Here is a 13,246-nt window from a genome sequence, read left to right as displayed (position 1 = left end):
TTTGATTCACAGCAGCAGAATGCAATAATCTGAGTTGTCCAGACTTGCAGAGATAATGCCCCTAAATCTTGTATTAAGTGTCATGAGATACTCAGTGGAACTGAGAACTCAGAATTCCAGCTTTGTGTTCCACCAGAAAAACAAATACAGTTGCAGATAACATTATAAAGTCTCCAATTCTTTCCCATTTTTTCCCATCCACTGAACCTATCTTCACGACAAATTGTATATCAGACATCTCTAATGTAACAACTCCAGACAAAAATTATGATGAGAATCACCTTCATAGTGTTTATATAATGTGTCCATACTCCAGTTCAAGGCATAATCAAAACAAGTCTCTAAATTAGAAGCTGACAGATTCCAACTTGAAGAAATGTTCCAAAACACTCTTCAGGGACACCTCACCCATGTTTCCTTAGCAAAATTTCCATGCCTCTAATCCTTGTTGATTAATGGTCAAAAGAAAATCTATGAAAACAATTTCCCCTTTACAATGGAATATTGTACATCCTTGAGACTGACAGTCCTCTAACAGAAAGGAAGGGGTCAGAACCTGAGCTCCAGCTAATAACTGTGCTGCTCAAAAAATGCTAAAGGTATGAAACCAGACCTTGATCTTACAAAGACTTTCACCATGGCTGCTTAACTTTCCACACGTGGCTGATCCCGCTGAAGCCAGGTTACACAACAGCCCCACTCACTTCTCCAAGCGCCTTCACCAGAGTTTGCAGGGCTGATAAGCTGCTGGATGCTTTTTGGGAGTTTTAAAACACATCAGGAACAGAAGGGGAGCATCTGTCCTTACTAACAAGCCTGAGCCCACTGCTCCATTGCTGAGTTTTTAAGAAGAGCTCAGATATCTCTGCCTGCTGCCTAGGCAGCCCAACACAACAGGCATTAGACACCACGCTTGTATAAACACTAAAAGGCTCTGATAAAAGAGGTGGTTGGAAGGAACATTAGGCTCCTGAACTAGTTTTGAGCCTAAGTCAATTTATTTTAGAAGATTAAAGATAATTATTTCCATCCCTGGTTCTTCACTTTTGTTTTCTTACCTAAATTGCACTTTCCTTTTTCCAGCTCATATCCAAGAGGACACTGACAGATATAGGAGCCATGGGTGTTGTTGCAGGTGGCCAGCGCAGGACAAGGGTTGGAAAGACATTTATCCACCTCTATAAAAGTAAAAAAACCAACAAAGCAACAAAACAGATTATACTTACAGAATCATAAAAATCATCAGCTGTTGGGCTAAAAGAGATGAACTTGGCTCCCCATCTGTCACTCCTTGAGCATTATCAGATGCTTCATTGCATCATTTGCACTTACTATTTATGCTGTTCCTAATTATTCTGTTGGAGCTGAAAGAATAAATATAAACCACTTGAATATTCATTCAAAAGCCCTTGAGGTCTAGCATGGATCCATGTTAATGTGAACATCCAACTGATCTACAGCACTGCTCATCAGAAGATCTCAAGGTTCTTTCCAAAGACAAACAACCCAACCCAGTTTATGCATAAGAAGACCAAAGAAGGAACCTCAACAGCCCAAGTTTCACATGTGGGCATGGGCTGCTTCACCAAGTCCTGCCCTTTTCATCCAAGCCCTGTTTCTCTGCTCCAAAGGTAGTGCTTGGGCACTGACCCAGGTTACCCAGTAATGGTGGAGGCAGCCCTGACTGCAATCACCTCCTTCTACAGAGCTCCTCCATGCCAGCCTGGGGATGGCCACAGCAGGGATTCCTGCCTGTGCCACCACTCCCAGTGCCCTTCCTGCTGGGTCAGCAAGAGCTTGGGGAGCAGACACCACTGTGATAAAACGCTGTCTCAGGGGATTAAAGACTAATCTCAGATGCTTCATAGATTATACAACTCAAACTTCAAATTCTGAAGAAAATATCCAATATTTCCTCTTGGAAAAATAAAAGGAAAAAAGATGTCCTGGTCAAAAAAGCTCCTCTTGCTGCATCTAGACTCACATGAGCACAAACACACATCACACAAGGGCAGACCATAGGCAGGGCTGGGGACTTGTCAGTGACAAGGCTTTACAAGACATCTTACACCCCACTTGTACCTATCTTGTGGCTGCTGCTGAGTGCTGCAGCAGAGGCAGGAAGCACAGGCTCTGTGGTTGAAGCATGAAGCACAAGAACCAAACCCATGTGTGCATTTCTGGTGGCACTGCAATAACCCACAGCACCACACTGGCCTGACAGCTCCCAGCCTGACTCTGCCCTGGCACACACCACTCGATGCAATCTCATGCCTGGACCAGCCTGGCACAGCTACCTCAGCATCAGTGAGAAGCAGATTTGGTGTAATGTAAGCAGGCAGAAATGAGTGGGTGTGACTTAAAACTATGGCTTTCACTTTGCCATCCTTCAGTTTGTACAGCAGAGACCAGGGCAGCCACTCTCAGGGCAGAGAGTGACCATGTACAAAGCACCATGCCCAAGACAGCAGAAGGATTATTTGCATTCTGGTGAACAGCAAATCTTGGTTTTCAAAGGAAAGAATCATTTGACAAAAGTGTGAATCAGTTTCTAAAAAAGATGCATTATCTTAATTTTTCAATTTTAAAAAAATTCTTTCCAGTAATTTTTTTTTGCATGAAGCTATAACCAATCAGCCTGAGAAGTAACCTTCAAATACCTGATTATTGGATATATTATTGCCAGTATTTCACTGAGATTAATGCCTTTAGCACACACAATATCCAGTGGCATGATGGCCAGGCTCTGAACTTCAAACACAAAGTCAATTTCCTTTTATATGAGACTTCAGCAAATGTATTTACTTGAGAAGATAAGGAGACAGGCAGTGCTAATAAATTACTATAACAACATACTCGGCAAGACTACCAGGAGAAGCATCAGGGCCCTAAGAAGATTAATATTTAGTGAGATGGGGAGAAAACAACTATAGGCTGTAATATGAGAAGCAGTTTCAACAAAAATACCAAGTGCTGGCCAATTGTACTTTCTCAATAATATGACAGATATCAATCATTATCTATTGTTATTGTTAACCCATCAAGAAATATAAAGTGCATCCTCTGTTCACCTGTAAGGCGAATCAGCTTTATTTTATCAAAACTCTCAAATCTCAGCTTCATCTTTTTATCAGAAATGTTCACCCAAGTGCTCACCCTTATTTCACCCATTCAACTTGATTTCTAAACCCTTAGCTTAAAAAAAAAAAACAACACAGAGACGAGTTATTGCCCTCCAACCCTGCTGACAACAGACTTGTCATACATGCATGCACACACAACTCTTTGAAAAATCTTGAAGTGGGACCCAGGAATTCCTGCCTGCTTGCTCCTGGCCCCACCACTGGTGAGAGCCATTGCACACATTACCTGTAGCTGGAGGTGATGTCTTCAGCCCAACTGTGCTGCTTGGCAGAGGAGCAGTGCTTGGTTTGGTAGCAGCCAAAGTCGTTGCAATGCTCCCAGTGGTCTTGATGGCTGGAGGTGCTTCAGAAGGACTTGTAACAGGGATGTTTTCCTCAGTGACTTTACCAGGCTTTGCAGTGGTGGGAGCCATGGTTTCTGTGCTTTTACCAGGGGTATAAGTGTGCTTAGTGGCAGTGGGGGTGTGGGCCCTGTGGTCTTGCACGGTGCTGGCCTCACCTGGGGTGGGCTGGCGCCCGGACAGCGTTGTCAGCACAGGAGGTTTCACCGTGGTCACTGGCACTGTGGGGACAGTGCTGCTGTGATGTGATACACTTGGTGAGGAATGAAGGGGTGCATCTGTAGGACCAGCCTGTGGAGCAACACTGGCTGTGGTGGGCAGCGGTGTTGCCCTCCCAAAGCTGTCCCCTTGGGCGGTGGCAGTCTCTGTCACTGTCACGGGAGCGGACACGGACACAACACGCCCACCAAGCAGCTCCATGGGTTCTGTAGGGAGGGGTGACCTGGTGGGAGTGAAGGTGGTGTTCTTTTGGGGCTGGTGTGTGACACTGGGCTTGTTGGTCTCTCTGGGTGAGCTCCTGGCTGTGGCAGCTGTGGAGGGCACCTGCCTGACCGTAGCCACGGTGGTGCTTGCTTGATCACTCTCACTGGACTGCGAGATGGATGAGGGTGATGAAAACACAGACAATAAAGATGCTAATGAGTAAGATGGGGAGGGCAAGGAGGAAGTGGGCAAGGAGGACGACAAAGCCTGCAGAGGGGGTGAAGATGCCATCACAGAGGGCAAGCGTGGCTCGGGTGATTCTGACCGTGTAAACAGATGAGTTGGTGGTGGTGTTGATGACAGCAAGTGCTGCAGTGATGGCAGAGAGGAAGAGGCTGCAAATTCTGAGGAAGACAGAGATGAGCTGCCAGTGGTCAGCAGCTCAGAGGCAGTGTTGAACAGAGTTGTATTTTCTATGCTGCCTGTAGAAGCAGACGTCGACAGTTTGGAAGGGTGCACCAGCAACGGCTCCGTAGATGGCTCAACAAAACTGCTCCTGTTTGATGCATTGGTCTGCCTGTCATGAGCCACAGATGACTGTGAGGCGTCAAAAGGGCTGGAAATTTCAGAAAAAAAGGTGGAACTTTCTGAGGAGTCAGCAGAGGTGCTGCTGTTGGAGATAGACAGGAGGGTCCTTTCTCCTCCTCTGGTATATGTGGTTGAAATGTATGTGCCGTCTGTGTGAGAGACCGAGGTCCTTTTCTCAGCATCACTGCTACTGACTGGCTGATGGCTACCTGAAAAGTCTGGAGTAAAAGGACAAAAAATATTAGAAAGACAGAGTAATATGAAAGCATTTTGGTGGCGTATTAAAACTGCTTGCTAAATAAGATGTTCTTGTCTGTGAACCTGTCCATGATTTGCTAAGAATTTCAAGCACCATTCAAGCATGATTATAGGATTAGGAGTCTTATGCACACCTTAATTGATTGTAAAATTATGAACCCTGACAGACACAAGACTCCCATGAAATGTGTAGGTTTCCAAATCACTGTTCTTCACATATTGCTTTCCTAAAGTGATCGAGATCTTAACATTCCATGGTATTTGTGGCAAGCTAACCAGGAAAACCCAACTGTTCTCTTTCTCACTCATAATTTACAAAACTCATATCCTCTCCCTCTCATCCTCCATTCCCATCTACAGAATATCCATCTTGTTCAGTCAATTTGTTTTTAGATACAGTGAACTTCATGCCTCTGCAGGATGAAATTATTACATTATGTTAATTTGCAGCTTATCTTGAACCCAGTGACTCAAAACTTTGCAGCCAGGAAAACCTAAATGCACACCAGTATGCAAAAAGTTCAGATCATTAAGCACAAAAGGTGCAAGTCAGTCTTACAGTACCAATTTCAGGATGTACAGCTAAGGTCAGCCAACTTTAAAAAAATTAAAAATGGTATTGAACATTTGTTTTAATTCTACAAATGACTTAGGTCATCATGAAACACTTCTAAAAGCATCACCCAAAAGAAATCAGTTGGGGTGCAAAAAACAAAAAAAAAAAACACAGCCATCAAAACAGGAGGGTTTATGGCTCTACTTCTGGAATAATTTCCCATCTGTGTGGGGTCTAGTTTTGAGTCCTTTGATGGAAACAACCCCCTGAGTGAACCCACAGGTGGTATTGAATGTAGTAATGGATGAGAACCTTACGTCCAACAGAGTAAAAACCAGACAATGTGAATTCCCCCAAAATGTACACCAAAAAACACCAACTTACTTGTGAGATCATTTTGGAAAGAAGAGTAAGTGGGTATCTTGGCAGAACGTACAAAGACCGTCTCTGTGGCAAAGCCCGCGAAGCCCCCGCTGCTGGTGGAGGCGTTGGCTGTCCTGCCCTGCTCCACCAGCGCTGGCTCAGACGGCCCTGGAGGGCTGGAGGCTCCAGCATGGACAGAAGAGCTCTCCATGGCCCTGGCCAGAGTGCCATCGGTCACTGAGAGCAGCACGCTCCCCTCAGCCCCTGCAGACGTGGGCGAACTGTGCACGGGGTCGGTGATGGGGCTGGACATCCTCCTGTCAGCTCCTGAGCTGCTTAGGGAGCGATGGCTGCTGCCAAGAGCTGGAAAAGGATTGAAAAGCAGGAGTCTGATTTTATCATCGCAGAGCAGACAGAACTGTCCAAATACTGAGGAATCAGTACATTAGAGTCATAATGGTATGTTTATGTTATTTGTAATTATCACCCCAACCCAGGCAGGCAGGCAATGTGTCCTACAGAAACAAGCTACATGTCTCAAGAATGAGACCCTTCTTGTTAAGCATCAGCAGCTGCACATACACAACACCACGGGGCAGCACCACGACCCCTAATAAAAGCTGCCCATGACACCTGCAACTGCTGTGTCATACCAATCCCACAGAGAAGGGAAGGGAGAGGCGGTCAAATACTACCCCAGAGCTCAGAAAAACTCACTGGAAGGTTCAGCAGCAGCTGAGAAGTAGGTGAAGACCTTGGATGAAAGGGTGACCTTGGGCTCTGGGGACCCTGCTTGGCCAGAGGACACATGTCTCACTGGAGGCCATGCCGTGGAGGGCGGGACAGGGCCGGTGTGGGTGTCCCCAGCTGTGTCCAGCCGAGATGTGAGGCTTTCTTCTGCCTTTGTGCTCCACGTGCTGCGGCTGCCTGGGGCTTGAGGTGTCCCTTCCTTGTGGACGAAGAGCGTGGCTGAGGGTGAAGGCACTGACACGCTGGGAGAAAAGGCGGGCAGCAGCTTTGTTGGAAGCTCACTGAGTCCTGCCCCGCTCTGTGAAACACGACCCCGGGTCCCAGGCTCTGCTGCTGCTGCTGAGGACAGCAGGACCGTGCCCAGGGTGCTGCTGTGAGGGGCAGAGGGAGCAGAGCTCCCTGTGGCACTGGACTCTCCACGGGTGTCCAACACGGGCACTGTGCTGCTCTCCTCACTGGGGGCAGTTCTCACCACACTGGGTGTGCTGGTGAGAGGCAGGTGTCCTCCTGTTGCTGAGGTCTTGTCTGCTGAGAGAGAGCGAAACAAAATGATTTATGCACCCTAAACTATAAATAAGCGGGTGTTCTCTCTTCCATCACCAGCCTCAGGCTGAGGACACAGAGAGAACGTGGCAGAGAATCCAATCCTGTGGGAAATGCTAACTGTGAAGGCACAGCTCTCTCCTGTGCTAGGAGGAGCTGCTGACAGCAGCACACCCTGGAGAGGGCACTAGGAACAAGGTGTGTCAGCACCTTTGGGCTTGCTTGCCTCCAGTGCTGCTCCCAGTGCCACAGGCCTGACCTGGGCACCAGACACCCACATTGTCACCTCTGCACCCACAATGAGTGAGGGGGAGAGCACACAGCACCCAGATCCCTGGGTTGGTATGGGATCAGTAAACACTGCCTTTGCAGCCCAGGGTGGGAGTCAGGGATGACTGCTGCTGCTTCTGCTGGTATAAACACAGCCAGTGGGGCAGTCTTGAAATTGTGCTGTCCCTGCAAACACAGCAAATCTTGAGACTGCTCTGGCAGTAAGGCTGGCTTTTCCTGGTGCCTAAATGTAGGAAACAGATAATGCATCTTTCTCTGGAAATTGAAACTTTCATCCATGAATCCAATGCCATCATTCCAGCATGCCCTCCCTCCCCATGCAGGTGGGTGTCTGATGTGTGGTCAGAGCTCACCTGGGGAAGTGCCTTCTGCAGCAGAGGGTGAGCCTCTGAGCAATGGGTTCACAGAAGACAGGGTGGTATCTCTGCCACCCTGGGTTCCCAAAGAGGACTGGGAATGGCCTGGAGAGCTGATGTCTTCAGTACCAGGGGTGGAAACCTCTGTTGTTTGGGCCAGGGTGGTGCTGGCTGGCAGAGACCTTAACGTCCTCCCTCCCCCCTTGGTGCCTGCTGTGGAAATGGAGGTGCTGGTGGTGGGGAAATTGTTTCTTCTCTCTGTTGACACGATGCTGAACGACACATGGCTGCTTCCAGTAGCTAAAATGTGATAAAAAAACAATTTACATTTTTACACATATGGAACTATAAATAAAAATGAGCTTTCTTCCAATAGCACCCAGAGGCAGCAAGTACAGTACACAAACACAAGCATAAAATATGAGAAGATGTCAATTTCCAAAGATGTAAATCCTTCCTACAAAAACTTGTCTCCTAAAAAACAGTGTGACACTGACAAAAGTGCTATTATATAAAAACTGTTGAAATACTAATGCTGTGCACTTGATTTCACCATTATGTGCCTGAGTGCACTCCATGCTGCTAGAACAAATATCGTGAAGCCTGGAAATCAGTTCAGACAGGCACTACCCTGAGCAGTGTGAAGGTCTTGGAGAAGTCTGAGGAAGCAGGATCAGGGGGATCAGACCCCTTCAGAACCACAGTGGGGACTGTGACCAACAGCAGCAGGAAGGACCTCAGAGACCACATTCAAAGTTGCCTTAAATTTGTTGAGCTGGTTCAAATTCACGATCCAAGTAGTAGGACAGAAGGTAGGAACTGAAGTCTGATCCCTGGGACCACAGGGACATGACCTAATCCTCACTTGCTTAGTTCTCTTGTCTGTAACATGGAGATAGCAACTGGAGACAGTTAAAAAAGGGCTGTGATTTGAAAGTTAATTATTTTTCTTGGCATAATGAAACTTTCCACACATGTGCCCTTTCTGTAAAAAATCTAAAGCACGTTTTTTTGGTCAAGAAAGAGCTGAATAATTTCAGACACACAATCACTCTGCATCCTTCCAAACAGTATATTCTACATAGCAGGAAAGAGTCAGGCAGGTGCAAGCTGCAGGAAGTCCTCCTTTGGCTTGTAAGAAAAATGAAATTTCAATTCTAACATGAGCTCACCTGGGGAAGGACCTTCCAAAGGAGAGCCAGAGTGTGTTAGGGGAGAGTCTGCCACCTCAGTGAAGTCTGTCATTCCTGTGGACCCCTGAGCTGTGGAGGTCTCTCTCCCAGAGGATGTGGACAAGGACTGGGTTGTTCCCAAGGTCCTGTACATGGCACTGCTGGATGTGGAGCCCTTGGCTGCTGCCCTGGGGCTGCTGCCCGAGGCAGAGCGGGGTGGCCTCCCCCCACTGCTGGATGTAGCTGAAATGGGAGTGCTGGTGGCAGAGGAGGTGAGGGAGGTTTTCTCTGCCACTGGTCTGTGGCTGCTTCTGACACCTAGGGTACAATAAAACCAGGTTGGATTCATGCACACAGAGCTATACATACAACTGCGTGCTCAGCACCCATTTCTACACTGCCCCTTGAGAAACTGAAGGGGTTTCTCTGAGAAGAGGTGAATCTCTTCAGCACAGACACCTGTGCCTTACAAAAACCCATGAAAAATCTCAAACCCACATCCCACAGACAGGTGACAGCTGCAAAACCCCAGCAAGTGTCTCTGGCGGGGAAAGTGTCTGCATGTATTCCTCATCAATGCTCTTCCCAGGACAGGAGTTTCATTAGTAACAAGGCCAGCAATGTTTTTCCCTTTTTTACCCAAAAACTGAGCTCCACTCTCCCCGCTCCCACCCACCTCACTGCCAGCTCAGTGCAGCCAGTAACAAAAACAGCCATGCATCCAATAATGACTGATGGCCATATCTGAAGAAAAACAGCGCAGGGATGAGAAATCTCATCCAGCCCCAAGGCAGACAGCTTTCAGACTAACAAATTTACCTGGGAAAGGACCTTCAGAGGCAGAGAGGGAGCTTGTGAGCAAAGGACCCCCAGCAGGGCCTGGGAGATCGGTGCCTTCCCGTGAGCTGTGGGGATGCTGTGTCCCAGTCCTCAAGGAAGAGGAGGTCCCGCCCAAAGAGCTTGTGGGGTTGCTGCTGGTGGCAGAGTCCCTTGTCACCCCAGGTGTGTGGCCATTTTCTGGGAACATCCGTGTCCCCACTGCCACCCTGGACACGTCAGCAGCCTGCATGTCCAAGTGCAGTGTTGCCTCTTCTGCACCTGGGATGCTCTTGGGGGATTCATAATTGCTGCTAGAAGCTGAAAAAGGAGAAGAGAAAGACAGAGCTGCATAAACGTAAATAAAAACTGCTGGGTAGGTTTCATCCCACTGTCAGTAGATGTAGACAATGTATGTGTGAATATTCAATACGGAAATATTTCATACTGGGAAATCATTAAGACAGGAGGAAAGTGGTCTCTAAATAGGAACTGCTGAAGTTATTGCTTGCAAAATTCAACTGGAAGTTTTCAAGGAAAATCTATCCTCCCCTTCCAACAAGAATAATATTTATCCATACTTTCATTTCTGTGAAATGTTTTTAAATGTACAGAACGTGCCAAATACAATATTATTCCTCCTTTCTTTAAAATAAAAAGGATATATTTTGTTAATAAAGAGCCTTTAAATAAGAGTTTTGAGCTATCTATCAAAACTCACTTGTGGAAGCACTTCCTGAAACGGACAGCACCCCTGAGAGCAATGGGTCTGTGACACCTCTGCCTCCATCACTCCGGGCACCCACAGACACGCCTGGGGTCTGGCTCTGGGCTGAAGAGCTGGTGATCTCAGTCCCAGAGGTGGAAATCTCTGCCATGGTGACCAGCCTGGTGCTGGCTGGCAGAGACCTCAATGTCCTCCCTCCACCCTTGGCAGCTGTTGTGGAAATGGAGGTGCTGGTGGTAGGGAAATCCGAACCGAACCTCTCCGTAGCCGAGCTGTTGGATGGCTGGTAGCTGCTTCCAACGCCTACAGTGCAACAAAAGAATGGATTTACACACATGAAATTATAAACAGATGGATCCATTTTCTTCCCAGATGCTTACAGTGCACATACAGATGCTAAGCATAGGAAGTGTTCAATCTGGACAAAGTGCTCCTTTGGACAGGCAGGACTCCCCTCGCCGCAGGAAGACCTCGCACAAGACCCAGGGCTTGCTGCCAGGCTTTGTGAGAATGGCATGGCCCAGACAGCAGGAAACCCCACAGGACAAGGGCTCTGGGGATTTGCCTTTAAATCCCACCTTTGCTCTAATATTGCTGGAAATAGGCTCAGGCTTTTTTCTTTTCATTTTTTTTGTGGCTTAAGCACAGCATCAAACAGCAAAGGGAGGAAGCCTAAGCACAGCCACATTCCCACACGAGCCTGCAGCTCACTGCACATGCCAGGGCTCAGCTGCACTGTCCTTCAGACACTGGGTCTCAGGCTTCCTTCAGCCCCCGTGTGCTCCCAACAGCTTCGACAGAGGCAAGGGCTGTGTCAGTGTGAGAACCCTGGAGAGGTGCTTGCTCCTGAAAAGCCCTGGACACAGGATAAGGATTCAGCAACGCTGAGGTTTCAATATTCATGTGGAGCTGGGCAAAGTCTCTGGTTCTGGGAGCTCCAGAAACTGGCTGCTGCAGAGCAAGCGAGGGGAAGCCATGGAGCCCAGGGATCTCAGGTGTGCTGCCCTGAGCAAGTTGTTAAGCACATCCCACCCTGCCTAGCTGAGGGCAAACCCACCCGTGTGGCCACAAATGTGGGTTCCCAACCTCCCACCCCACTGTCACCACTTGGGCACAGGTCAGACAGGGCTCAGAGCTGCCCCTGCTCTGCAGCTGGCACTAGCCCAGTGAAGATATTTCACAGCTGCAGACATCCACCCTGCAGAAAACACTGCGATAACATCCAAAGAACTTCATTTTTTTTAAGTGGAAAATGCTGGGGGGGGTTGGATCAAATTATTTTTTTCCATTGCTTTTTCCTGCTTTCAGCAGGGAATTTCAGCTAACCATCCAAATAATAAAAAACAGAGTGCATGCAAAACAGAGCATCTCCTCTGCCTCAAGGAAGCAAATACCATCCAATGGCTTTTTAAAGCTATGAAACAAAGGCCAGCAAAGCTCACCTCCGAAGGCACTGGCTGGGGGAGGTGATGCAGTCAGCAAAGGGCCGGCCAAGCTCCCCGTGACACCCCTGGGGTGCAGCATGATGTGCTCTGCACCAGTCTGGGTACCTGAAGCTTGGGAGGAGGCCTGGGGCTGTCCCAGGGAGCCAGGGAGGGCAGAGCTGGGGCTGCTCCCCGAGGGGCTGGGTGAAGCAGCTGCAGTGCCCAGCTCTGTGCCCACCCAGCTGCTCACGGGCTGAGAGAGGCTGTCAGTGCCTGCAAGGCAACAGGAGAAAGCAGATGAGTACCCAGAGACGGGCTCAGCTGCCAGCTGAGCCATTCCACACTGCCACCCTTCCCCTGCCCTTCAGCCCTCTGTCTGCACTGTGCCTACAGGAACACCAAGTAGTTCATAATTCTGAATACCAGGAGAAGCCACATGGATTCTTCTCTCCGTCCTTGGGCATAAAGCAAGCCAGTAAACTGCCCTGAGTGCACAGTGAGGATGGAGAGCTGGATCCACAAGCTCTACAGTACAGGAGAACCAGGCTTAACCAATGCTGGCTGCTCTGGAGAACAGCATTCACCTTTTTCCCAGGTGCTGGAACACTTTCCCAGGGCTCCTAGGCTGGACTGGGATGGCTCACCTGGGTGATGAGGTTCTGAAGATGAAGGTTGCAGCACCGTCCTCGTGGTGTTAAACCCTGACACGTTCCAGACCCCGGGGTGCCCTCCCTGTGTCCCCTCAGCCGAATCCCTGCTGACAGCTTCTGAGCCCAGTGGTGTCCCCTCAGCAGCTGCAGGGGTGCTGGCAGCAGCCAGAGCCCTCTCGCCTCTCCCCAGCCTGCCTGCAGCACGGTGATGGCTCCCAGGGTCTGGAAAGCAACAGGGAGAGGGTCACATTCACCTGGGAAAGTTCTTCTGTCTCAGCTGGGTGGCAGCAGCGTCACCTGCAGTGGTACCCAGCCTTCCACATGCAACAGGAAGGGTGACAGCTGCATCCCTCGTGTTTCCTCTGTTTAACAGAGCACAGTTTAACTGCAGGAGGGATTGATGGGAACAGAGGGTTTCTGTCGCCAAAAAAATAATGGCATTTTAAATATTGTCTTCATTTGAGCATGGCAAAAGAAACAGATTTTTTTAGAGACATTAAAAATGCAGAAGGCAGTAAGGAGCTGGTGCCAGAACAGACCACAGCTGGCAGCCTGGGTATGCCAGCTCCATTCTAGTCCCTAAGCAGAAAAAAACCAAGGAATCAAAAAAATTTAAGAAAACCTCTATGCTTATATCTTATTTCAGCTGGGGATATTAAGAAAAAAACTGAAGTGGGGAACAGGGCAATCAGCACAGCTTTGTCTTGCTGCTGTGAGAAGCAGGCCTTGGTTTAAGTTCACATTTAAAAGAGTACATTGGTTAATTATGACTGAAGATTATGAACAGGCCCAAAAGTAAGTGTTCACTTGCAGGATTTCCATGTAAGGACCTCAGCCACAAATCG

General features: G+C 48.4%; 1 protein-coding gene across 6 annotated transcripts in view; it reads right to left on the bottom strand.

Annotated features, from left to right (window-relative positions):
• HEG1 (heart development protein with EGF like domains 1) overlaps nucleotides 1-13,246 on the bottom strand; it is a 50,541-nt gene that overhangs the window by 18,745 nt on the left and 18,550 nt on the right. For 2 of the 6 annotated variants that reach the window (XM_084209652.1, XM_084209657.1), the window contains exons 3-12: nucleotides 12,396-12,623; nucleotides 11,770-12,024; nucleotides 10,322-10,630; nucleotides 9,604-9,921; nucleotides 8,785-9,102; nucleotides 7,610-7,912; nucleotides 6,390-6,950; nucleotides 5,694-6,035; nucleotides 3,370-4,713; nucleotides 1,059-1,178 (exon numbers count right to left, since the gene is read on the bottom strand). In XM_084209652.1, coding sequence (XP_084065778.1) covers nucleotides 1,059-1,178; nucleotides 3,370-4,713; nucleotides 5,694-6,035; nucleotides 6,390-6,950; nucleotides 7,610-7,912; nucleotides 8,785-9,102; nucleotides 9,604-9,921; nucleotides 10,322-10,630; nucleotides 11,770-12,024; nucleotides 12,396-12,623 — 4,098 coding nt within the window. The remainder of the gene's footprint in view (nucleotides 1-1,058; nucleotides 1,179-3,369; nucleotides 4,714-5,693; nucleotides 6,036-6,389; nucleotides 6,951-7,609; nucleotides 7,913-8,784; nucleotides 9,103-9,603; nucleotides 9,922-10,321; nucleotides 10,631-11,769; nucleotides 12,025-12,395; nucleotides 12,624-13,246) is intronic. The other 4 variants (XM_084209653.1, XM_084209654.1, XM_084209656.1 and 1 more) reach the window with 4 other exon arrangements.

This window comes from Fringilla coelebs (assembly GCF_963513975.1).
Source record: "Fringilla coelebs genome assembly, chromosome: 7".
NCBI lineage: Eukaryota > Metazoa > Chordata > Aves > Passeriformes > Fringillidae > Fringilla > Fringilla coelebs.
Note: the sequence above shows the minus strand (reverse complement) of the source record. Positions and strands in the feature narration are given on the sequence as shown.